The sequence below is a fragment of the Oreochromis aureus genome, linkage group 9 (genome assembly GCF_013358895.1).
Source record: "Oreochromis aureus strain Israel breed Guangdong linkage group 9, ZZ_aureus, whole genome shotgun sequence".
In the NCBI taxonomy this organism is placed as follows: Eukaryota; Metazoa; Chordata; class Actinopteri; order Cichliformes; family Cichlidae; genus Oreochromis; species Oreochromis aureus.
In genome coordinates this window covers 35,670,277-35,697,982 of record NC_052950.1, presented here as the reverse complement: position 1 = coordinate 35,697,982, position 27,706 = coordinate 35,670,277, and the positions used below count along the sequence as shown (strand labels likewise).

At 39.9% G+C, this 27,706-nt stretch overlaps 1 protein-coding gene across 2 annotated transcripts in view; it reads left to right on the top strand.

The window, feature by feature from the left end:
* nebl (nebulette) overlaps window positions 1–27,706 on the top strand; it is a 122,931-nt gene that overhangs the window by 10,358 nt on the left and 84,867 nt on the right. For both annotated transcript variants that reach the window (XM_039617192.1, XM_031740828.2), the window contains exon 3: window positions 25,851–25,935. In XM_039617192.1, coding sequence (XP_039473126.1) covers window positions 25,851–25,935 — 85 coding nt within the window. The remainder of the gene's footprint in view (window positions 1–25,850; window positions 25,936–27,706) is intronic.

Genomic DNA, 27,706 nt, shown 5'->3' with positions numbered 1-27,706 from the left:
GGCATTAAATCGACCTTTGACTGTGGTTAAAAATATGTTTCCTGGTGTTGACCTGGTCAGTGTTTCCTCTCAGAGATTTCTTGTCCTCCTGTAAACAAACAGCACTTTAAGCCTGAACAGGACTCAGAGCGATAACACTGGTGACTTTTTCACTCAGACGTCTTACTCTATGAAAGTGTTTCATCTTTGGGGTGGGTGGTATCCTTCTGTTTTTCATGTCCTCAAACCTTCCTGACATTCCTCTGTGGTACAATGATGTCACAGCATTTGTGTTAAAAATACGTTAAGGCTTAGATACTCGTGACTTAAGTCGTTGTAGTGCAATCAGACAACTACATAAACAGAAATATCAGGTGACTGATCCAATTATTGTTGTTTGAATAATGTTCAATACTGAGTAACAGCATGGTTAAGGAGCTCCAGACTCTCCCCATGCTAACGTCTCCATGTTGTAAACGAGTGTGACAGACAACATCTGGTAAAACCAGCATGGTTTGGCAGGATTTTCTTGCATGAAAAGTCATTTGTATGCAAGCTGTATTATACATGCAAATGTCTTCTAAACACTCCATGAGTACAGGGAAACACCCAGAGCTAAAAATGCAAGTGTCAAAAACTGCAGTTCCTGCAGGCACCACTTGAGGTGCACTCCTAAAATGAATCAGTTCCTGTAGACTCACATGTTAAAATGTCAAACAGACACTCTGGTTTTGCCCTCTGTGGGTTGTTTCCCCTCAAAACAACTGTGTCAGGTGGATGTTTTACAGCTGGCCCCCTGGATAACTAAATTAGGGACACGGCTGCATTGATTAACAGGCGTCCCTGCCCAGGCAGCTTCTGGTCTTTAAACAGGGCCTTCTCAGTTATGTGTGGGTGTGTGCTGCTGGTGCCTTTTGGAGCATTTTAATGGACTCACTAACAATATGATTTGCTGTGATGTACAGATGATCTCAGAATTCACATATTTTATTAGTCTTTCCACGAATTAGCTGATGTGTCTTCACAAACATTGCACTGGTGTGTCTTATGAATGCAGCTGATGAATTATCACTGCACTCTTTTATCCATACAAAGTAACTAAAGACTAAAACAATGCGATGGCTTCCAGAACAAAAATGTTGACACTGACTTTTAAAACAAACTACTGAAGTCAAAGTGGAGCTTTGCTTGTGTTACCTTCCCCGAAGTGGGCTAGGGCAGGGTGCAGGTTTTAGATCTCACCCTGGGTCAACACACCTGAATCAAATGTTTAGTTCATTACCAGGCCTCTGGAGAACTTCAAGACATGTTGAGGAGGTCATTCAGCCATTTGAATCAGCTGTGTTAGATGAAGGACACATCTAAAACCTGTGGGACACCGGCCCTCGAGGCCTGGAGTTCGATACCTTTGGGCTAGGGGATCAAGAAAGTAGCAATAGTGTCCCATAGTGGGGTACTAAATCTGCCAATCAAAAGAAAAATGTTCGCTGGTTCACCTTCATCAAACTCAAACTGCTTTTAAACAGGGACAGAAGCATTTTTGGTTTTTGTCTTGTTAGTCAAGTGGTTTGTGCATGCTATCACAGCTGAGGCTGCTCTGTAGTCAAACGCAGAAGATAATTTCAGTTCAGGGTCCTTGCCTTTATTTTATTACAGTACTGAAAATGATGGCCTTGGGATTTCTAAATACCCTGGTATACCATAATATCATGATAACCCCCATGTCTACTCACCATCAAATGAAATGAGATTTACAAATGTTGCGTCACTTGCTAAATGAGAATGACTCACACTTGTTTTCTACAAGCACCTTTAAGGTGTTTTTGCCTCTAAGTTTCTGCTGCACAAAACGCCAAGTCTATGTTTTCTGTCATATAACTTGTATGCATAGAGTTTAACCACTGCCCGTAACATTGTGTGTTAATTTAGGTCAGCCCTCACTACACTTTCACACACTCTAATGGCTTTAGTGTGTGTTTTTCCCATAAAACACATTAGAGTGTGTTTGCTCTCTGCTGAAGAAAGTCACAGCAGGTCAGTCATTAAATCGGTCCACTTACCACGGCAGCTTTAAAGATTGGAAGTCTTACATATATCTGAGGTTTCATGTTAGCGTTCCACATTTGGTGCTTTTGGCTTTTTAATTAGAAAGTACTTAACTCACAATCACACCTTCCACCTCTCATGGCCTGGGAGGACCTTTCAGTCTGTGAGAACAAACACATGAGAATGATTTCTGGATTAAGTGAAAAAAAGTTTATTTTTTTAGTAATTTTACCCAGTTAAAAACATTTGATATGACAAATAAACCCAGACCATAATACCTGTGAAATGTTTATCTTTAGATCTACCATATATGTACAGTTAGTAATAGAAACTGTCATTTAGCACTTTTATAGTCTTGCTGATCACTAGAAGTTCTATAGACTACAAGCAACATGTAACCGTATATCAAACTCTATTGGCTTTACCTACCTCACATCCATGTGGGCGTAGCCCAAGTCCAAGTTTCATTATTGAACAAATGCATCTCTTTTAATCTTTATAACTGTTCATTCTTGGGCTTAGTGATATTTGATGATAGAATCTAAGTTTCTAATTGGATAATGGATTCAGCCTGCAGGACTGATTACCTGACAAGTGTTGGATCTGTCTGTATACATTCTTCTTTTCCCTTATTTGTACTTGAAGGTCCAAAGGACAGGATGTAAATCATTGCTGTGGCATAGTTATCTCCATCCATCAGGGTGGGACAGTCAGGACACGCTGCCAGTCCATCACACGGCTGTTATTTCATAAACGATTAATGACTAGAAGAGTTTGAAAATGATGCCCACAGCACTCCAAGCAACGGTCCTCCCTCCAATAAAAGTCCCCCCTCTTGCAGCAGCAGGAACATTTTGTTTTCATTTACAACCATGAACAGTATTTTCTTTTTGGAGATGATTTGCATATTTTTTTCCAAAGCAAAGCAAATTATGATTTTTTTACAGGATAGTTTCAATTAAGATTATTTTTTGGAAAATGTCTTACTCTGTTGATGTCATATATATAGATGTACAGCATTTGTTTCCAAGGCTTTAATTCAAAATGCATAAAATTAGTAATGTTGGAAACTAACAGATAGTTCCACTAATGTAAGTTGCTTTAAATGCATTAAATCATTGCTCATTTTGAGGCTTGTAATTAACATGTGGTATGATTGTTGTTAATGTTTCATTTAATGTGATCAGATGTAATAAACTTAGTATCAGCTGTCTCCTGATGGGAGGAAAAAAGCAAAACGTCAAAGAAAATTCACAAGAAAAAGGCAGGTGTCTGTTTGTGTAACGGTTTAAGTATTAACAGGTCATGTGACAGAGACTCCTGTAGTGATCAATGAGTCCCAGTCAGTGTGTAATGTCCAGGGTTGTTGTTACAAAGTAAATAAAACCATTGCTTCTGTAACCGTGCGGTGTATGGGGCACAAAAAACAAGCTCTGTCTCTCAGCACAAAGTCTAAAAATATGGTAACTTCAACTTTTGTATGAATTTTGTCTTTAAATGCAGGAAAAATCAAAGATTTATAACTACAGCCTAAAAAAATACAGAGTTCCAGCAAAAGTCTTAATGGTGAAAAAAGATGAAGGAGCCATTTTTCCCTTTCTTGCCAGTTTTTTGAATCGCTGTGTGTGATTGGTTCCTTCCACTGCTGCCTGGCCTGCTGTCTCTGTCTGTTTGTTAGCCTGTCAGGTTTGTTTACTGTGCAGAAAGTGGCTGCAGACTTCCTGCAGGGAGTTCTTACTCATCAGTGAGAGTTTTGCTTTTGTACCTCACTGTTACATGTAGCGCTCAGTGTACAAACCAGCATCCTGTAATTACAGCGTCTCTGTGAGGCTGCGACTCCCTCTGACGCGCCTTGTTTTTAGTGCTGCTGTATATAACTGCTGTCTATTGTGCAAAAGCCCGGCAGCGATGTTTTTCTTGGCTGCTTGTGTCATCCCTCACCATTGTTGAGCTGTGGCTGAAGTCAACACTATAGTGACAACAATAACATCTGAATTGATGGCCTCATTTCTTATTTTTAGCTTTTTTTCTATCACTGCTTCATTTTATTCATGATGTTCTTTGTAAAATAGCAGGTTTGATCATTAAAATTAGTTAAATCAACACCTCCTTATTGAGGTTTTTAAATGGAGGAAATGGAATAAATGCTAGCTTTTAACTTTAAACTGTGAGAGAGTATTTATCATCAGTGGCAATGCTGAGTCCTGACAGTTTCTTTTAAACATCCATCTGCTCTTTGAGTTTGCACTTATTTTACAGTTTCTTCAATTAAATATCAGCTTCATTGCTATAAAGTACTACATTAGTCACATAACCTCAAATGATGGGAAGAAATATTTTTCTCCCACCTTCACTGAAGCTTCCATCCACATGCAGTTTTGCAGCTTTTTGCAAGACTAACCCAATCCCAGATCGCCTGTTAACTTCAAATGTTTTCCATTGCTGTGTGTCAGCAGTGCCAGTCATTGGTCACTCTTCAGTGAGCTAATAAGGTTTTAATGCCAAGGATCCTGAGAATTTAATCACTGTATTCATACCAATTTTCATCACCACCTCCTCAGAATCCTCACTGCTGCAATCTACAACAGTTGTGGCCAAAGGTCTTGGCAGTGGCACCAACACAAGCAAAAACTCTACCAGTTCATGGGTGAACTGAGTTAACTTTAATGTCATGATGCTTGGTCTAAAGGTTAAATGGGTTTCTTACAATAGATGTACATCTAGTGGAATTCTGTTGAGGCGCTTCATGAGTTGTTAGCATGATTTATATGATATAAATATGATGATACACATGACAAACATGATAAAGACACATGATACACTGAATTGACAGTTTGGCTAATGCGAAAAGATTTGTAGAAAAATGGATAATAATGTGAATGTGTGTGCTGCTGATGTGAGACAGTATGCAAATTTAATGTGCATGACACAAAGATAAAGAGGCCACCGCTGAAAATTCTTCAACCTTCAACCTTGAATTAATGCACTATTGAAAGAGTCCTTTTATGGGCTTTATTGACATCCTTGCTTGACCTGTCTAATTCACACACATGGGATACTGTCAGGTGTGGATTGTTTGGGATTGATTTTTCACTTATCTGGGAGCCAAGGTGCAGGACACAAGAGGCAGAACATTCAATAATAAGTCAGCCTTTTTATTGCAGCTGATAATAAAATAAACAAAGTTCAAATCTAAAGAATGTCTACAAAGACAAAAATATAAATGCAGAATCCAAAAACTCAAATATATTAATTAAGAATACCAAATTTAATTTGGGACCATGACATATGTCCTTTTTAACATGGACAACATTTATATTAAATTATTATTGGAGTATAAATAAAGAGACTATCCTTTATGTTTGACTTGAGGACAGACACAACTGACCTCTTTTTGACTTCAGAGGGAACCTAAAGGTCTGCAGCTCTAACGACCATAGTCCCGTGCTTTTCAAAATCCTATCTACACTCCAAAAGGGGAGGGGGACAAAAAAGAACAGGGGGGCAAGTAGGGACAAGGATTACAGAGGCACATGAGAGCCAAAACTCAAACACACAATGCCTACTGACTTTACTAATGGACTAATGCAACCAGAAACTAGCTTTCACAAGTGTAGAGAAACCTCAAGCTGTCGCCTCTCACACACAGGGCTCAGTGTTTTCTTCAGGCAAAGGCACACGCATGGATTCCTGTGGCAGGTCATGGGTTGAGTTTTAATCTGTCGTGTCTGAACCAGGACAGCGTACGACCTCTGAGCTGTTTCATTAACGAGGCTCTGCCACGCCGAACCTTGACCACTGTCTGCAGGGACTGAGAGTCATCGTTTGTCAGCATTGTCAGATTAAATTTGTCTCTTTAATTCTCAGACGCGCTACATGACAAATCATTAGCTTTATATGCAAGGAAATTAAATTTGCATGACAGCTGCTCTTTCTCAAATAGCTGTCTTTGCTGTAGATATAAAAAAAAACATTAGCAAGCAATTACAGAAGGGGAAATTTTGGTTTTTGCACAATTAAAACACAAGGCATTCTCTTATTTCTCTTCAAACGTGGAGATTTGTTTTTGGGGGTTTTTTGCTCTTTTTTTGTTTATTAGGATCAGCAATAACTTAGTGAAAAAAAAATACTGCAGTTCCTCTAATGGCCACTAGAGGCAGACTACAAAAGTGAGTGTCACAGAGGCTGTACCCACGTAACCACCATGAACCAGACCTTGGATCATGTTAAATGAGACAGTGTAAACTTTTTGGAGCCAGACGTGACCGTATTCAGAGAACATGGAGTGTCGAGTTAGAGGTTGATGCTCACCGGATTCAGTAGCAAGTTGCATTCATAAATTGTAGCAGCATAACACACAAATCCAGGTATCTGCTAATTAGCACTACACTACACTTTCTTTCTTCTTTTTCTTAACAAATTTAACATAAAGTAATTTGTTATGTTTAAGTAAAAGTCTGTTATGAGACTTGATTGCTTGTTACACAGTTTTATTTTCAGACTCAGTATTGACTGTCTCTCCTCTTAGGACATTTTATTTCTGACCACAGAAATTTATCTTCTGATTTGAATTGTCTTACTGGTCGTCATGTAATTATCTCTCGCATTTTTTATAAAGCCTCTCTGCTATTTTTAATCTCAACAAATCTTATTTTTCTGAATAGTGATGTAAATTTCACCATGAATCCTTTTAATCATCACTGTTTTAATCACATAATTTCATTTCATTAATACTGTAAAGCATTTTACATGTTTTATTCTTGAAAAGTGCTACATACATAAACTACTTACTATGTAAAATATCAGAATTTCTTTTTACTAAAATTGGAGCACAAACTTTTTGGAGGGGCTGCTCCTCAGAGCCAGCCGTGTTATTTGTCCAAATATTCCTTTTAAGATGTAGTGGTCGAGTTCAGGGAATTTAAAAGGTCTCGGCTTCGGCTGATTGGCTGTAGCTGTGTTGGCGTCCAGCTGTCAGTATAAGTGGCTGTAGTTCAGAACTATTGTTGTGAAAGGGAAACTTTCCACAGAGACCAAAACCATTTTTGTAGCAGCCGTAAACACGAACATTTTAAAAATAGGGCTTGAACTTCAAAACTGCAGATTCTATGTTAAAATGTTAAATTTTACTTTGCCTCAAATATTCATGTCTGGCTCAGGAAAAAATGAACTTACAACAACCAGCAGGTTCTCACCTGTTTAGTTATATTCAGGTTTTTACTTTTCTGGTCGGGCAGTGTGTGTGTTGTCTCAGAATATCACACATTTATGTGAAAATTCAGTGATTCAGGTGGAGATATTTTACAACCCTTATCCAAATGCAAATGTTTTGGCTTGTTCAAATGTTTTGAGTCAATCTCAGATTATATTGCAGTTGATTAAAGACCAAATTAGTGACACGCTTCCAGGATTTCCTGCACATCGCAGCAGAAACAGTCTGCTGACTGTGTTTGTCGGAGGAATCTTCCTGCATGAGATATTTCTGTTTAATTAAATGATCCTTTATGCAAATTAGTATTAATCAAAGCTGGTTATGTAACACTGCACACCAGCTGCTCCTTTGAACAGGAAGACACATGGAACAGATCACACTGAAGTCCAAAAGACGGCTCTCATTCACTCTCGTCCTCTCATCAGTGTTTCTGATCCGTGCATGTATTTAATGTTAACATTAGTCAATTTATTCTCCATGTGTGCATCTTAACAGTCTTTTATCAGCTCAGATTGTTGTAGTTAAGACTGTGTGCTTATGTAACGCAACTGCCCACATAACCCAGATACTCGAGTCTTATTGTGCTCCTCACAGTGCAGAGAGAAAATACTGTTCGTTTCTGTCTCTGTTTCTTCACCGAGGCGATGGAAATGAAAGTAAAACAGAGACAATTTATGTTTAATTCATGCATCTTATTCAGCACAGCCGAGTTTACAGAGTAAGCAGGTAGATGATGAGCATCTCCTCCAGGTGTTTGTGCAGAAATCGGTCACAGAAGGAAATGCTTCCTTTAAGATCTATTAAAAGCTTCACTGCTCTGTTTTTAGATGTTTGTGCATTATTAATTTTGAATTTGAGTGCACTGGAATCTTTAATGCAGGAGCAGAGACCTGCACCACAGATTACAAGAGTTAAATAAGTGTTACAAGTCTGCTTGTGTTTTTTTTAAAAGAGTGAAAGGCACAAACACATGAACGGGACAAATAACGACCGACATCTAATAATGTTATTTGTGCAAAAGCTTAGCACTAACTCACTGAGCACGGGCTGAAGATTACATGTTTTTTATCATATATTTAAGGTTTATAATTGACTATGCCTGAACTGATTGTTTGAACAAGCAAGCTGATTTAAGTCATAAAACCTTACAATCGTACAATAACAGTAGCAATATAAAACATAGCAAAATAAAATTAAACATAAGGTTAAAAAAACTGTAGCAGTTTAGTTGAGTATCAAGTAGTTTGTCTCCGTCAGCAGGTGAAAACTAATCAGCAGGACATTCATCTCATGGAGGGATCGTGTCATTTTTTGGAACATAATGAAAAGTTGTCTATTGTCTGGTTAATTCCTTCTAATGTGGACAAACTCCAAGCTGTCTCATGCAGTAAACTCCTGTACTCAGTGGACAGAGTTAAGCCATTTTCACATTTACTTTAGCAGCTCACTTTATGAACGAATCATTTTCTGATTCATGCAGTGTAGTCAACTTACACCTAGCTGGTTACATTTTCATACAAATTGCTTTACCAGCTAATGTCATCCATGATACTACATGTGCAGTCTGGTCCTTTAGTATTTGGCCTCTAGGCCACCACGGATTTTTATCAAACGGTGAAGATGCTGGCCTTACTCTCTGGATGACACATGGTGTGCAGTCATGGCTCTGCACAAACGTGAGCAGGTGGTAGGCGCTTTTTAACTTTTTAAAATTATCCATGTAAGTGTTCCTGAAGTGCTTCCAGCTCCCACAGTGATGAGGCCCACTTTAGAAGCCAGGTGGGGGTGGTGGAGTCACGAAAGCATGTGGATTCAAACCTACTGAACCACTTTATAAGTTTCTTTTTCACTTGGTATTCGGTTATGTTTGACACGTTAAAGTCCTTGAACAGGGTTTTAATGTAACTATATTCAAAATAAAAGCTTGGAAAAAGAACCATTTGAGTCACTGATGTTGGAAGAAAGTTCACCAGTTTCCTCTTTGCTACACACGGATCTCTTTTTGTCCTCTGTTCCAGTTTGCTCCATCATTACACAAACTTTTCCAGCCTAACGAAACACAGGATGGACTTACTTTTTTTTTTTACTGTATTTTTAGAATTTTTTTTCTCAATTTCTGTGTTTCTCTTGGGGTTTTCTGCACAAATTCACAATACACATGAAAACAGGGCAGAGAGCTCAGTGCTGTGACACAAACTAACAAGTCTGTCGCTCAGAGAGAGAAGCAGAAGAGAGCGAGGAGAATAAATCCGACTGTGAGAAACAGAGACGTCAGTGCAGTTCATTGAGAGACGAAGCTGTTGAAAAGATATAACAAAACTTATGTAACCCTCCATCTGATCTTTCATGGTTCGACCCAAGAGTCTGCCGAGACGGGACGAGGAGGGGAACGGCAGAGGAGAAGAGAGGCAGATACCGAGACAAAGACCGAGTTAGAGACAGTTTTAAGAAAATAAATCAATAGAAATGTGAAGGATTAGAGAAGCAGAGGGCGACTGGGAGGCTCAGCGATCACCATGAAATAAAATTAGAGGAAGAGAGGACAGAGGGATGAGCAACGGCTCTATTGAAGGCCGGCTGAGAACGTTACGCATGAATGAGTGAACAGAAAGACGAGGGACAGTGAAGAGAGATGACTAGAGACAGTGTCCGGGTGCTAGAAGTGCTCTGTCTCTATACACAGCCTTGTGATGAGATGGAGCTCTGAATTCATTGCAGTTTATGTTGTTGTTGTGCTTTCATCAGAAGCTGTGTCACAATACAAAGAGAGTAAAAAGCTCTCAGGAGGCTGAGTTAGACTCACTGTTCTCTTTCTTACTTTCTTTTTCTGCTCTGTTAAAATCGTAAATATCTTCTTTTATTTTTTTAAGTTTTTGTTGTATTATGTTTGTTTTTCCTGCCCTCTATTTCCCTATCCTCCCTCACCTACATGTTTTCTCTTCACTCTTTGCTTTGTCTTTTTCCTCTTCCTTTTATCCCATCTCATTTTGATTTATCTTCATTTTTCATGATTTGTTCTTTTGTTTTTCACTTGCTGTCCGGCTTATTTTCTTTACGTTTCGTTCTTTTTACTCTTTCTTTCCTGTTTCCTTTCTTTTATTCCCTCCCTCCTCTCCTCTCCTCTTTTCTCCTCAGCATAATAAAGATGTAGCGTTAAAGCCACTGAGGACAGGGTAGTCTTTTGTCAGCTTCTTAATAAAGATATAAAACACCACCATTTGCTGACTGAGACTCATCTCCATGAACCAGAGACAAAGGTCCTGTCTACACAGCAGTATCGCTCAATGACGGGGACATTTTTTTAAGTTTCTGCGATTGTCTGCAACTTTTACACCAAACTTTGTGGCACAGACCGCTCCTCTGTGGGTGAAGGCAGAAGCAGGAGTTATGTGCCTGGAAACTAGAGTTGGTAGTTTGATCTGGAAGATTATTATACTTATTGGTAGAGGAATCAACGATCAGGAAACCAGCACAGGTTCTCACCAATGCATTTATTCTTAATCCTGTGTTGGTGTACCCGAGTCAGGCAGAGTTTTGTTGTCAATTAAAAAAAGATTTTCTAAGGTCTCATTAGGTCAACATAAAGAAAGCTGAGACTTCTTTTAGTTGCAAAAAGGCCTTAACTTGCTTTTAGTGAACTACAAAAATCTGAGGGATGCACTACAAAGGACGTTCAACACAGCAAGACTTCCTTGTGTTAGCTGGCCCGGCGATAACGGGTATCACGACGGTAGCTACAGTGCTTCAAGCTGTATGTTCACCAGTGTTGGGTAAGTTACTTTAAATTAGTAACTTAGTTACATTACTAGTTACTTCTATCAAAAGTAACTCAGTTACTTCAAGTTACTCGTTACTTTCAAAGTAACTAGTTACTAGGGAAAGTAACTTTGGTTTTACTCATAATTCTCTTGTTAATGTGTTGCTTCCGTAACTGGATACCCAGCCAGACTGCCAGTCTTCTAGCTTGCTTACTTGCCACAAGTGCACTGTGCCACCTACCAACAGAAAGGAAAAAATAATGTGCACATTTCCACGAGAGAAATCCCACGCCTGGACCGTCATTGACCGCCGCCATGATTCTAGCCTACGTCACAGCGTCATGTGCGCTTTTTACATTCAACATGAAAACTGCAGTCGTGGTGCTTTTGATTGTACTCAGAACTTGGAAATTCTGCCTTCTGAATAGGAAGATGTAGGTAACACCAGACTGCAGATGAGCTGCATACAGAGCTGGACTGGGACAAAAAAAAAAATCGGCCCGGCATTTTGACTAGAGACCGCCCACCATTATAGGAAAAATCATAAAGCCTTTGAATGAAAACAAACGCTGTTGTGACAGTGATGTACACTGTTCTGATGGTATATATGTATCAATCTATCAATCGTTTGTTGTAAGATTCAGATAATTATTTATTAAAAGCTAGATATTTTAAATGACATAACAAAGAAAAGTATATCTTTGTGCCCACCTTTCTCTGTTAATGCCCTACCTGCCCCCCTGGCAAAACTTTGCTAGACCCGCCCCTGCACAGTTACCAGCTGTCAGCTACTTAGAAAAGGATCCTGGTGTTATTTGTCTCTCAGTAACAGCTCATAACTTCCCTTCAACTCATTCATGTCACCTAAAAGGTAAACCTGTTTCTCCATCACCTGTTCAGCTCTGATGATTCAGTAAGGACATCTCCTGGTTTCATCTTCATGTTTTCCTCTCACCAGATATACAAACCATCATGACCAGCAGCTTTTACAGCTGTGGCTCCAGCAAACATCAGCTGATACTAGAAATTAATATTAAATAAATTCTAACAACAGCTGATCAAGATTAAACGTGCTGCTGTTGTTTAACGTGACATCTGCTGGTTTCCTCTTTCTGGTGCAAAGTGGGCGATAAATAAACAAGAGAGAAAAGCCGATCAGCTGATCATTGATCAGTTTCATGATTGAAGTAGAAACAGGAGAGAGAGGGGGAGAGAATGAGAGGAGAAGAGGCAGCTGTGCAGCAAAGACACAGAATAACTCCAGCTTTGTGTCTTTTTCATTGTAGATGAATTACGGGACAAACTGTTCCTTTTCACCTCAATACGAAACACGTAATATTTTCTCTGAATACGAGACGATTCCGTTTTTTAGGGGGTTGGCAACTCTAATAACTAACCTTATGAATAAAATAAAGTTCAACATCAGTAACATCATAGCACCCACCCAGCTGTATAGAATCTCCGTCATGCTAGCTAGTACGCAGTACGAGTTATTGTAACTGACTGTAAAAAGTCAGCACAACGAAAATAAACTCCACCTAAACTTGGTTTATATCTGACCCAGATAGACTGCAGGTCATAACTTCTGAAGTTCAGTTCACCTGATACTCGGACCGGCGGCCACCTCAGGTCTCTGCTCCTCCTGCCTCCCCTTCCTTCATCCACCTGCTGGCTTCCACGACTTGCTAATGTTACTGAATCTGTGGAAGCTCCGCGATAGCCACCACACGAAGTAACGAATAACGAGCCTATCTAAATCCCAGTAACGGTTAACGCGTTCCTGGTTTTGGCATAATAACTAGTTACCGTGCTCGTTACCACAATAATAACGTAGTTACTGTAACGCGTTACTTAATAATGCGTTAGTCCCAACACTGATGTTCAATCACATAAAGACAGATGTTTCACACATCACATGACTCTTCCTCCACACAAAATGATCCCTGTGACTGCTACCTTTTCAAATTAGAGACTCTATTAAATATGATGATGATAAAATGGTGGTAAAAACATTTTAAAACTTACAGAAAAATGTAACACTGCATATAAAACAGTGGTAAAATAAAGTTAGTTATTTCTGTCATGAAAGCCACATGTTAGAACTCTAAAACACTGAACTGGAAGGATTTAACTCTTTCCCCTGTAATGATGGGTTTTGACACCTCAGTATACATCAATAGAGACGTGGTGTGAAGACCATTAGAATAGTTTCCAGGTTTACAGTCAAAAGAGATCACGCTCACTGACTTCTGTTGCAAACCAAGTCATTTTTTTCTATAGGAAGGCCTGAAATATGACAGAAACCGCTCCATTTAGAAGAGAGCTCATGAGCTGCTTCTAATCAGCTTTCAAAAGGGTAAAACGTTAAACATTAAAGGTTACTGTCACTCAATAAAGGAGACATTTAGAGTGTCGTAGAGCACAGTGGTTCCTGATTTTGCTGTTGATGCTGCTAGTGTTTGTGTTAGTGATGATATTATTATTGATGGTGCTAGTATTGATGATGTTGCTGGTGATGTTAGTGGTGGAGGTAGTGTATGTGGTGTTGCTGTTGGTGCTAATGGCGGTAATATTGGTGTGCTGGTGGTGGTGCTGTTAGTACTGATGATGTTAGTGGTGATTTTATTGGTCAAGGGAGTGTGTGTGGTGTTGGTGTGTGTTAATATGTGATTTCTCCTAAAATGAAAAAGCTAAAATCATCCGTCATTAGTTCTTTTTTACATCTTTCTCTGTAGCCCTCAGTGTTAAACTCAGACTAATTCTAATCTCAGCTGTGGATCTTCCCAACAGGCTGCTATTAAATCTTCTGACTGATAGTATCTCTTACTTAAATAAGCGCAGCCTGAATTAATTCCCCTCATTTCTCGTGGCCTTTTATCTGGGCCTGCCACCAACACAAAGCCATGAGGAGTGGTTAAATGGTGGCAATGAAGGTGAACTAATTAAACTGAAGTCGACAGAAGCTATGGTTCAGCAGCTTTATCACTCCACTGTAGCAGAGGATTCAGCTTAACTCTATTTAAATAGTGACACAATGGGGGAACTTTATGAAGCCAGCCTGTTGAAGTAATGGTAGTTTGTCAAAGCTGCTGGCCCATCACCTTTACACATGATGTGTCCATCGGGTCGTGGCAGTCTGCCGTTTTTGAGTGACACCATTATCTGTTTCTGGGTCCTAATGCTCCTTTGGTTCCCAAAAGCCAACAAACATCGCTGACATTTAAACGTCCTCCAAATAGTCTTGAAGTTGAATTTCATATTTATGCAATTTATTATCTAATTTATGCAGATTTTTACTGAATAAAGGAATTTTGGAACCTTCCAAAGTGATTTTATTCAGAGCCAAAGAAATTTCTGCCCAGGATGCCAAAAAAAGCCATTTAAAGATTTTTACTTTGTGGTTCATTTACACAACCATAAAGGATATTTTTGTCATTCTAGTGATCATACATAACACAAAAGTCCAACTCAGAGCCAAAAACAGCTGTTATATTGGCTGTTTAGTACATCTTCAGTCTGCATATCTAACAAAATGAAAATTGTCTCATTTAATCAACAATCAACACAGAACAAAAGTCTTACATGCATGTTGGGATCTTATTTCATCCAGGGATCAATTTCAGCCTTTATCCCTCAAATTTCTGAAGTAGGTGATACATCTTATTGTGACACACGATTCTAATCTGACACTCAGTTCGGTGCTCAGTTGAACTGTCAGATTTACAAACATATAAACGATTGTGGGATCCACACATAAAGACCCTGGCCTGTTGGTGGGATGGCCTCACAGCAAGAAGGTCCTGAGTTCAATTCCTTCTTGCTGTGATGCAACAGTGCTAACCACTGTACCACCATGCTCCTATGCTGTTATGTATTTTTTTGTTTATGCATCCTGATTTTGACGCTTTTGAGTTTCACAATTGTGAGTTAAATAATAAAAAATAAAAACAGCCTCGTCTCTTGGGAGACTTTTGAAATACGTTAAGTCTCCATGCCCCATCTTTATTCGTACTTCCACTTTCTATGTTAGCGGGTGAATAACTGCCTTACAACAGTGAGTCAGTGACACTGATGCTATCAAACGTGCTCTAACAGCAGAACAATGTTGCATCGTTTTTCATCACTTTAGTAAAAGGCATATCTGTTTCAGCCTGAAACTGGGAAGCTTTGGAAAACTGCTTTTTGCTTGTGATCATTTATTAGTTCAAGTTGATTTTAGCCCACTTTCTCATGTACTTGACCCCAGAGACCACCAGAGACCGCCATTACTGGTTGGTGGCATCAAATATGTGCAAAAGCACACAATGTGCCAGAAACATGCCCGCTGGAGTTTTTTCATTTATTGATTAAAGTTAAATATTCATTTAATATTCATTATATTCAATATTTATTTAAATATCGGTCAGGTGAAGCTCTTCCATAGCTTCATGGATGTGGATATCTGAGTTTGAAATCAGTGGAATAGTCCTTTAGTAGATCTGCTACTGGTGGTCCCAACATGAGACCAGCTGTGACGTTCAGACCTGAGCCGAGCCGAGCCGAGCCAGCTCAGAGAGAAGCTGTTTATGGAGGATGACGCTGCAGCACCTCAGAGTGTGACATGTGTGTGAACTGGGATGTAATGAAGAGGAGTGTGTGTGTGTGTGTGTGTGTGTGTGTGTGTGAGAGAGAGAGCGAGAGAGTTTCTGTATCTATAGTGTTGGACTGCTGTTCCTCCTCCTCAAGTTTTGCATTTTTCAGAGTATTTTCATTAATTTAGTTTGATGTTGACTTAAGATTTTCCAGGAATCTACAAGAAAGAAAGTAACATATACCGTATGTTTATATTGATGGGTTTTTTTTTACCTGAGTTTTAATGTTTTTAATTATTGAAAATCCATTTATAACATCTTTATCTTCCTTTAATGTTTGTCAGGCTGAAGCGTTTGAAGCTCTGCACTCTGGCTATGATATTTTGTGTCTTGAGCTTTCTCATGTGACATCATACGCACATTACTCAGAGTTATCCACGATATTGGACATGATACAACTGCTGGTTGCTAGGGAAACGTGTGTAGTCACCAACTGGTTGGCAGTGGTTCGTGGAGGTTGGTGGCTCTCGCTGGGTTAAATGGGTTGCAAAGAAGGAGCTGATCACTTGTAAACCTTGAGTGTGGCACAAACTAGAAAGGGAGGCAGTTTGCCTTCAAAGTAAAAGTTGCATCCTTAGAAACATGTTGGCTGCAACGTTTACTTTGAACCCAAACCTTCTCCATTTCCCGTCTGTGCCACTTTGTGCAGTCAGTAATTCACCGTACAGCAGGCACAGTATTTTCCCTGCGTTGCATATTTTATGCTGCTGGACACTGAGCGAGGTTTGCAGCAGCCAAGTCTGTCCTGAGCCCACACTGAGAGTTTCATCAACACCTAAGCAGGAAGGTGGACCGAGGCCAGGCTGACCGGCGAGCGTGCACACACATTCAGCCGTCAACCCTGCCCTCTCTTCTTCCTCTTCTTCTGTCTCGCTTCCACTGAACAAAAAAGTGTTCTGACAGAAACTTCAGTTTCTCTTTTCTAACCTGTCAGTATGTGAGCACGTGGCACCGCCCACCTGTCCATTTGTTGTTTGTGTTGTTGATGTTGATGGGGGGAGCTGAGGACTCTGCCTCACCCTCATCACGCAGAAAGCCTGGATGACCTACAGTGACAGCAGGCATAATAACAGCTATGTCCTCTGCTCTCTTTGTGCTGTATGTAAAGACCCGACAATATTAGAGAGAAAACTTCAATAATTAGATGATAAACTGTAAGCAGGCACTTGGTGATTGTAGGGAGGAAGAGCTCTCATTGAACAGGAAGAGATCTCCTGCAGAACCAGGTTCATGGAGAGGCAGCCATCTGCTGTGACCACTTGGATGGTAGAGGGGATTAGGAGAAGAGAAACAGGACAAAAACACAAACTACAGGAGAGGGACGGCGAAATGTAATGGTGTAATAAAATAAAATATCAGAATTGAAAAAGATGAGTGGAGCAGAAGTGCTCAGTGCATCCTGAGAAGTCCTCCCTAATCTCAGAGGTCGAGGGTGTCTGTCTCCTGAACTAAGCCTGCAGTTCTGTTGGGATAAAATGACACTATGAAGGCTTTAAGATATAATTTAAGAATAATTCCTGATTGTTCAGGACTTTGTATGTGAAGAGAAGGATTTTAAATTCTGGATTAAAATAGAGCCAAACGAGAATAGCTATGGGGAGCAGTTTTGTCCAGAGAGATAACATTGCTGTTTTACTCGTTTCCTGGGTGTGGTCCCACTCAACCACCCGATTTAAAAGAATTACAGTAGATTCACTTTTTCACAGGATGTTCCTCATTTCTGCAATGTTGCACAGATGAAAGTCCAAGTAAAGAATAGTAGATATCATGTTTCAAGAGTAATCACACCTCAAGAATATGTTCAATCAACCTAATCTTTGCTGTGATAACCATCCCTGACACTTCAGCTCAGTCTGTAGATTATTCAAGGAAAAGGGGCATCGTTCTGAGAGCACAGACTATACTCATTTAGTTTTATTTAACGGTGCGACAGGACCGAGATTTATATGTAAATCCAGTCAATAAATGAAAGCAAACCTTTTTGTGTAGATGTTGGTGTGATGACGTCAAATAACATTTCTTGTGAAACTATTACACTTTAAAAAAAGTGTGTGCAACAAATAAACCTCCAGTCCTTGTGTTTAAATGTGAGAACATGATGTAGCGTTTCTTTCTGGGGATCAAACACACACAGACACACAAACACACTGTGTCTGAATGCTGAGTTAGAGTCGTGTGCGTCACTGCTGCTGGGAGAGTGAGACTGTCGCTTGGCAAATGCCACTGCAACATCATAGACAATGGTAAATCTAAATCTGTATCCACAACACACCCACTGCATCTCTCAGACACACACACACACACACACACACACACACACACACACACACACACACACACACTCCAGTGTACTGTAAATGTGGTGTCTTAACTGAGCAGTAACAGAAAGGCAGGATGTGTCTGAGGGTATTATTGGAAACAGTTTAAAGGACACTGTGTGTGTGTGTGTGTGTGTGTGTGTGTGTGTGTGTGTGTGTGTGTGTGTTCTTTATGTGGCAGAGATTATTTTTAGTCCTTACATAGACGAGAGCGGCACAAACACCTCAGTGTTTGTTTAGCACTGTGTGTAGTTTGTTGTTATCCTGAAAATTGTGTATCTGTGAATGAGAGAGAAACACTCCATTTCCACCTTTATCTCATGGCCGGTCTTGCCAAACTTCACTAAATCACTGCACCTGAGTTCTGCAGAGAAAAAAGGGGATTTCCCTGATACAGCCATCTCAGAAGCTCCACCCACCTGCTGCTAGAAAAGCCTGTTTGTGAGGAAGAGCCAATCAGGAGCTAAAGCGAGTTAGATGGAAGATGAGCTGAGGGGCTGCATCATGCCCCAGTATCAGATAAAGAAGGATTATTTTGAACAGTGAATAGTGCAATCAAATAAAAGTGTGGAGTTTGAAATGACCAAAAAACTTCATGTATCGCAAATTATCTGCAGCTGATGTAGATCCCAAAATCTAACAGGTGTTCTTGAAGCTGTGGGGTGAGGGATGATTAAAGCAGTAATGTCAAACTCATTTCAGATCGTAGGTCACATACAGTTAAAGAAAATGTGTAAACGGTTATGCGGAAAATGTTTGTTAATTAACAAGAAATATCAATTTTATTGTTTATTTATCCATTTAATTGATTTGTTTTACTGTGGAGAAATTGAAAGATAATTAAAAAAAACAGATTTTTTTATGGTTTAAAATGAAAGACGTTTTCTGTCATTTAATTGTTTATCATGTACATAGTTATGTTGTGTATGAACGGTATTTATGAGTAGGAAAAGCTGTAAAACATTTAAAAATATAATTAAAGGTCCAGTTGGCTGGATAGGACTCTTTGCCAGGCTGACTCTGGCCCCCGGGCCTTATGTTTGACACCCCTGGAGTAGAGTGTGGTCAGTAGTCAGAATTCTAAACGGTAACACAGTTTTTACTGAATAGGAAGTTTATTTATTAGTATCTTTAGTTTTCTTTGTTTTTGTTTTACTTGGTTACTAAAAAGCAGAGCTTATGTGAAGAACAGAGCAGACTGCTTGTCTGCTGCAGGCGTCTGGATGTCCACTGGCTGTTAATGACTTCACACAAACAGAGTTTTTGTCCTGGGCTGCTTGTCCAGCCAGAAGCTGTGTGTGTGTAAGTGTACGCGTGTGTGTGTGTGTATGTGTAAGATATCCCACAGAGCCAGTCTTTGTCTCAAAGGATTGGGTTGCACCAAATGAACAAAGCATTCATGGTTGCCAGTAGATACGGGAGCAGGTGAAGTGAAACTTAATGCCGAAATGTGTGTGTGTGTGTGCCTGTGTGTGTGTGTGTACCTGTGTGTGCCTGTGTGTGTGTGTGTGTGTGTGTGTGTGTGCGCCTGTGTGTGTGTGTGTGTGTGTGTGTGTGTGTGTGTTATTAATAAAGAAGCAGATGTGAAACACACAACAATGTTTCCAGAGCTTTAGGCATTATTCGTTTGCCTTACAGTGATGTCCTGGAGCCTGTTCTTGGCCTTCACACTGAGTTTTTATTGTATATTCTCGCAAACTAATCCCCTACAGAAAGCATGTTTCTCTCTGGAGGGGTTATAAGAAATATTCAAATAGATCCATATAAGGTAACATGCACTGACCTTTTTGTGGCCTGAAAAAATAGTTTGATACTTTTTTAACTGCCCTTCGTTAAGCGAGGACATCTCAATATTCATCACTGACAGGAGCAACAGGAACAAGTTTGTTTTCAAAAAGAAAAAAAAAGAGTCAAGTATTGAGCCAAGTATTCCTTTAATCTTAAATAACAATGACTTTATGAATTGTTGTAATCGTTTGAGGAAAAAAAAGTCACAGCAGTTGTAGATATATCATTAAGTACATTAATTTTATTAACTCTTTTCTCTCTTATACATGTTTCTGAGCTCAATTTAACTTCAATAATGTCTTCCTCTAAACCATCAACATACCTTTTAGACCCCATTCCTACAAAACCACTCAAAGACATCTCACAGTTAAGTAATTCTTCAGTTTTAATTTTGATCAGTCTCTTCATTAACAGGTTACATACCACAGGCTTTTAACATGGAGGTAATTAAGCCATTACTTAAAACCTCTTACTTCCTGTCTAGTGAACAGAAACCATAGAAGCAGTACGGTCGAACGTAGTTAGCGTCTTTGTAACACGAAGTGGGCGGTTCCCAAGTTAAATTGTGTAACTGCTGGTTACAATGAAGAATACCACTGATTCATTTGTGAGCCGGTGGTAAATAAATTATAGGGTTACCTAGGCAACCAGAACCTGGAATGTGTACTAGCGACTGACTGTAAGCAACAAAGTGATGCATAACGAGGAAATTGCTTCCTGTGTGGCCCTCCGATAAGTCAGCAGAGTAACAATGACTTCAGAAACTGGGACATTGAAAAAATTGGAAGAAATTGTTTAAAAAGAAACGATCACCAGTCCAAGGATCTGGTAGATCAATGTGAGGACTAAATGCATTCTTGAAAAAGCTGAGGTGTTGCTCTGAAGCACACACACAATCGAACAAAAAGAAAATCCTGTGCGGTACTGTCATGGAGCCAAAGACTTCAAATGTCACAGAAGTTTCAAAACAGAAAGTAAGACAAAGAAAATCAAATGACAGGAGAAGAATCAGAAGCAGTGACTGGTTTGAAATAATGCTCCTGTTTGTTGGTTTGTGCAGCTGTTCTAGATTCATACAGGTGCTACACTTCTGAGTGTAAAGAAAACACAGTGAGACAGCCCACTAAGTAAAGATGATGATGACTGTTTATGTCCCTGTTCAGACCACAGCACAGTTATGCTGTAATTACAAGGTTAAACTGAGACACAGAAATAAAGTGATGCTGTTCAGTACTCAACAACATGCTTTTCATGTTGTTCAACTACAGCGCAGAAACACAGAGGGGAAAATAAGCGTGCTAATATCACTTAACAGTTTAGTATAACTACTTAATTTATAGCAAACAAACAGGAAACATGCATAAAAGTATTCACAAGACATTATCTGTGATTCAGTTACTGATGGACTCAATTAAAAATTACATTATAACTGTGAGGAGTGTAACACAGGAGCAGGCTCTCTCTATGTGGATATGAGAGAGAGTGTGTGGGAGAGGAGTGAGAAAATGAGAGTGGGAGGAAGAAAGAGGTGAAGTAGGAGGAAGAGAGGAGTGAAGGACAGTTCGCTGAAGTGGTCAAACTCAGCTGCTGAATACGCTGGTGGCAGCGATGATTCACTCACGCTCAAAGAGAGTTACGAGGCTTCTCTCTGAATCAGCAGCTGAGATCGACTGGTCGCTGGGCTCCTCCGGGGTTTCCAGCCTGCTCACAGGGTGCTGTAGTCAACAGCAGATACATTACCTAAACCTGGACTCAATGTAGAGACAACCTTTATGTTGTTATGGCTGTATCTCTTCTTGTGAAGCACCACAGTATTGCCACAGACTGTATATAAAACATGGACACCAGTTGCATATGATCTGACTGAGAAAACTGGACACTGAGGAGCAGCCACACCTTAAAGCACACCCCTCATCATCCATTTTACTCTAAATTTGACGATAATTTCAACAGCAAACATCACATTATATTCAAGAAGACCTGAAAGTAGCAGTTGACATGATAAACTCATCAGGACAATATTCACTGAGATCAGAACTGAGAAGTGAGACTTGGGGTAATTTTCCAGTTGATTTCTCTGCAGTCTGACTTCTATTGAGTCGCCCTCTGTTGACTGTTATAAACAATGCAGGCTGTGGCCCTTCACCTGGAACCTATATCTTTTGTATATACTCTAAAAACACATGTATATAATGTCTGTATAACTATAAACTGTTAACAAAATTACCCCAGTCTAATAGAAATATTATTTCTTCCTGGAACCAGCAGGTTTAACATGTTAGCATGTCACATGTGGGCCTCTATGTTCCACACTTTAATCTGATTCATCTCGGCTGAAGTTGATCTCGTAGTAGCTATGATCTAAATTTTCCAACTGCAAAACAGACATTGGATTTCATAAATTAGACTCATCTTTGCACTAACAGATTGTTTAATTTGATTTCACATAATAAAATGCTGTTCCCTTTATAGAGTGTTTTAATAACTTTAAGGAAACATTATAATAATAAGAATGAGAATAATTAAATGTCAAGTAAAGCTGCAAGAGTTTATCAGCACCACCATTGCCAGTGGAGGATTACCATGAGCAGTGGTTAACATCTGGTGTTGGCTGACTGATTGTGAGATCAAGACATTGATGAACACAAATATGACTTTAAGTTAGACAGAAAATGAAAAGGATGAAGTGGTGATGGTGGGTTGCCAAGTGGTTTGTAGATGTAGAACAATTATAGTCAGGCTTAAGCAGTTAAAATGGCTAACCCACTTTTTCCAAGTTGGATTTGTAGAAACCTGATGTGAGCTGACACTGACCACATTTATTTCACCTTTTTTATTGTATTTTAATTTTAGATCATTGGTCAGACAAAACAAAATATTCAATAGACGTCAGGATTCAACTTGTGTTTTAAAAGTTAGCTTGAATGATCTGTTCAACCAACAATCACAAAGTTATCTATGAAGAAATAATTGTTACGTAGTTTTGTTTACTCAGTGTTCAATCGGTGATTTTTACAGCGGGTCGAGTGTGTGATCAGGTTCAGGACAGTCAGGGTTTGTATCAAACGCTCAGTTTAACTTAGTTTAATATATTTTGTAAAACTGTCAGAGGTGTTGATTAAGTTGGAGTTTGTGATGGCGTGTTCTTCCTCTGCAGTGTTTAAGTCTAAAAAATGTTGTTAAAGCTTTCAGAAATGTCCTTAGACATCTCAAACTGACTCATGTTTGCCCGTGGCCTTTGTGTCCGTGATTCGGTTCTCTGTGTGCTGAGTGTCGTTTTTCATGCCGTGTTTCGGTTTCTTCCACCCACTGCGCGTCACCGTTACAAAAGCAGCTCCACGAGTGAGCCTTGGAGCTGAGCAGCAGCTATCAGCATGAGACAGCTGTGACAGTTTGCTGACAGTCAACAGTTTAGAGGGAGCTTCTTTCAGGTGGCACGAGGTCACTCAGTGAAGTTCAAACAAGCCACAAACTAGAACTTTTGATTCATCCATTTTTCTGGAAAATGGTTGATATTTTTGATAATTAGTTGCCAAAAAATTATTTTCTTTTGTTGCTTTTAATATCAAAGCATTTCCTCTCTTAAATATGGATGCAGAGTTTCATCAGTGCTCCAAAAGGGAGACCTCGCTGTCACAGCTGCTTTTATGTCAGTTATGGTTGAACTAGTGCCATTACAGGAAGTAAGCAGCAAACATGGGCATATGTTAGTTTCTCATTTTGACATTTTTTAACATGCAGGGGAAGGGGCATATTTTAACCAAAACCATGAGAGGATGAAGGCACAAAAACAAACAACAAAAAAGCCTTACATATGATGAAAGCTGTAGGGGAAAAAACCTATGAGACAAAGGAAGAAGCCAAGACCAGGTTATTTATACACATAGGTACACGCTGATTGAGAAATGAGTCACAGGTTTTAGCAGCTAAAGTCGGGCTGATAATGTGGAAAGGAGGCAAAGACAGGAAGTACAAATACAATGAGGCATAGACAGATGAGAACTAGAAACACAAATGAGAACAAAAAACTAACATTTCAAGGTCCATGACAAAATCAAGTAGATTTTAGTGCCTACACCAGCAAACTAAATGAATCAGCAAGAACTTAAAGGACCAAACAGGACATGAACCAGGACATTGTACAGCTAATGACACCATCACCCCTCCAGCCTCTTGAATTGAACTGTGTATGTCACTAAAAGTAGAACAATACAGACACCAAAAAACACCAATGTTATAGAAGTGAGGGCAACCACTTGTCCAACTAGGTTTTGAGGACCTGGAGCCTATCCCAGCTGACTTTGGGCACCAGTCTCTCCCATTTTGTTGCTTTTGGATTTGTTAGTTTCCCCTCTCAGATTGTTAGTTATACCAGTTTTTGTGACATTAGCATCTACCATTTTTCTCCCCGGGACACTGGATCGCATTTTGAATCCAGAAGCAACAAACATATTCAGGGTTTCATAGAAAAATAACATCCTGTTTTTTGAAGAGCATTCATCATGAAAGATGCAAAATGAGGAATAAAAGTAGCAAAGAAAATGTTAAAAATTAAGTCAAGCCAAAACATGAATTCCTTCAAATAAGAGGAACGAGGTCGATGATCGATGACCTTTACAGAGAAACTTGCTGGTTGAAACTGTCCAAGGATTTGTTTGAGGAAAAAGCTGTTACATGAAGCTTTTGATATCAAGTGTAGGAGTGTGAAATCTCTGTTTTGTGGGGGATTTGGTGAGTTCTTCCAATAAAACATTACATAGATAAGAGAAGGCTCGAGGTTTTGAGGGCGATTTGAGATTTTAAACCACTACATTTATGCTCACTGGTCCTTCCTTTACAAAACTATCCTTAAAAGCTCACAGAGGGTTTCTCTTTGTGGGCTAAACGCCAGTTATACTAAAAATATATCCTCAAAGGTTGTTGGAGGTGGTGTGTGGGAGTGTTTTCCACCTCCGTCTCCCATCCACTCTCTTCATACGGTAGTTACTGAAATCCATTGTCCTACATGCTGTGGGTTCCTGCAGACAAAAGCTTCAAATTCAAACTCTGTTCTTAGATACGGAGAAATGAATGCACCAAAGGCTATTAATAAGAGATGGAAAGGTCAAGTGAGATAACTAGAGTAATAGCACAGTGCTGCTTTTTAATTTTACGTCCTCTTAATGGGTCATTGTTTCTGCTAATGTCACCGTCCTGGTGGGTCATTAACTCATTGAGGTGACTCACAGGACACAAAGGGCTCTGACATTTTTCAGCCCATTGCCTATATTATTAAAGTGGGCTCAACATTTGTATTAAAAATGTTCTTCGCAGTGACAGAAACAAAGATGTGAGTGGTTACAGCTACAGGTGAGGACTATCGAGGATAAACAAACAGCTTCGAGCACATTCAGTAGAAATGTATCATTAAAAGGTGCAAATGTGTCAGTGGTGAGTTTACAGCATTTCTGCTGCTTCTAAGCACTCAAATATTTATTATTGTGAATTTTCTGTATTAGCATCATGACTGTTTGATGAGGCAGATTGCAAACCTTTAATAAGATGTTTAAATGTCACGCAGTATTGGCTTTTGTCAGAGTAATTCAGATATTATTGTCAATCTCAAAACTTTTTAAGGATTTCTAAAACATGCGTGCTGTAGCAAGCAGCATATCCAGGATTTTTTTGGCTCATCTGGCTTCACTTATCCGATTCTTTCCTTTTTCAGACATTCTGTTGTAGATGTGCTGCTGTGCTGGGATCATTGTCCTGTTGCATGACTCAGTTTCAGCCAAGATTTATCTGTCAGACAGACGGCCTCACACTAGACTCTAGAAAACTTTGTTATACAGAGGAGTTCTGGGTCAACCCAGTGACTGCAAGGTGCCCAAATCATCACCCCACCATCACCTCGCGGACAGCTGGTGTTTGCTGATATTGTGTGTTTGTTCTCGTTTGTCCTAATGAGATTGTTCCAGAAGTGTTCTGCTTTGTTCGCAACTTTGCAAACCTAAGATGTGCTTCCATATTCTTTTTAGAGAGAAGAGGCTTTCTCCTGGGAACCATTTCAAACAAACTGTAGTTTACTGTCATGAACTTTCACCTTTCATGCATGACCATGCTCTCTGTCTCATTTCAGACATTACCCCAAGACATCATTCACCATCGTGGCCGACACTCCAGAGAACCTGAGACTGAGACAGCAGAGCGAGCTGCAAAGCCAGGTAAACACACACACACACACACACACACACACACACACCAGGCCTCAGATGTGTGTACGATGCAGGAGAGCTGCCATCATCTCTGACCTGCTTTGATGATGATGGTGCCATGTAGTGTTCGTCTGGTTGGTTTTTCCTTTTGAATCATGCCAGGCAGGCTCCTTGTTTTCCCTGCAGCTCTGATTCGCACTCGGGTACTTTGACTGTGATCAGAAAATGTATATAAAAGCCAAATGCAGTGTATAAATAGACGAACTTCCATCACATTCTCCTCGTGTTGCCTTCGGGAAGCAGAGCTGCGCACCTGAGTGTTTGTTTTCATCTCTGTGCCGTGCCAAAGGGGAGGAGACATGAAGCTAAGAAGGTTTCACCCACATCAGGGCTTCATAGCGTGACCTTTCAGTCAATTTAGGTTTTGACTGGAGCTTTTTCCCCTTTTCTTTCTTCAGTTTTTCTTTTCTCAGTGTGCCCAGTCCTATGGTCCACATTTTCTTTACCCATTTTCTGGAAATGGGTTTAAATTTATGCTACATTTGGATGGAAACTTGGCAGCTGAAACCCGCAGATCGGCCTGTTTGCCCAGATCCACTTCAGTCATCAAATCAAGAAACATAATTACTCTTTCAGCAGAGGCTGGGACAGCTGGTACTCTACAAATGACTGCTGTATAGTTTGGTCTTGAATAAAACTACATCCATTGTTTTTAAAATGACAAATCCTCGTAGATTAGGTCAAACTGTTTGATGCCCTGATGTGGTTGAAACCTTCTTAGCTCCTCCTCCCCTGTGGCACGGCACAGAGATGAAAACCAACGCTCAGGTGAGCCGGTAGAAGCTGTGCCGGCAGTTCTGCTTCCCGAAGGCGAGATGAGTCACTGTGCTGATTTACTGACACTAACTGATGCAATGGACATGTGAGAGAATCAGCCAGCTATCTGTGCCATATGTCCTCATCCAGTGTGTGTGTGTGTGTGTGTGTCAGCCCAGCAGACTGCAGTACAAAAGGACAGATGTCCACTCAGCAGTCTGCTGGAGGGGGCATGCTGTTTGGCATGCTCATGTGTGTCTGTGTCCTGCTCTGTGCCAGTAAAGACCCCTCCATCAAATATTTGTCATTTACAGACCACAGTTTCACACATTCGTGTATTCTGTCCCGTCTCCTGCTGCCGTTTATTCTTTTCACTCATTTCCATCTGCTTTGATTTGTGGAAATTGTAAAAACCAAATATTTTACATCAGTGATTTTGATTTTAATGCCCTGTTAGTGCAGGCTGCTGACATCATCACGATTGCAATGTTGTTTTGATGAGGGGATCCAAATTCTCCTACACACATGTGAGAAGGGCTTCTTCCTACTCTGCCTTTCATAATAAGAGTCTTTGAAGTATGCGCTGGTGTCGTCAGAGCTGAATGCAGGACTCAGCAGGCTGAAATCCAGTCAAAGATGAATGTTTATTTAGGCAGTAAGCAAAGTGGAAAATGTTAAGCTAGTCCAGAAACACAGGTGAACACACAGGGTAGCACAAGGAGAAGCATAATGGAAACTGAAAAGACACTTTATTAGGAATACCTGCTCAATTGCTTGTTAACACAAATATCTAATCAGCCAATCACATGGCAGCAACTCAGCGTGTTGAGGCATGTAGACATGATCTGGGCAAAAATGGCTTGTTGATGGCAGAGGTGAGAGGAGAGTGGCCAGGCAGCTACTCAAATGATCACTCGTTACAAGCGCAGTATGCAACAGAGCATCTCTGAACACACAACACAAA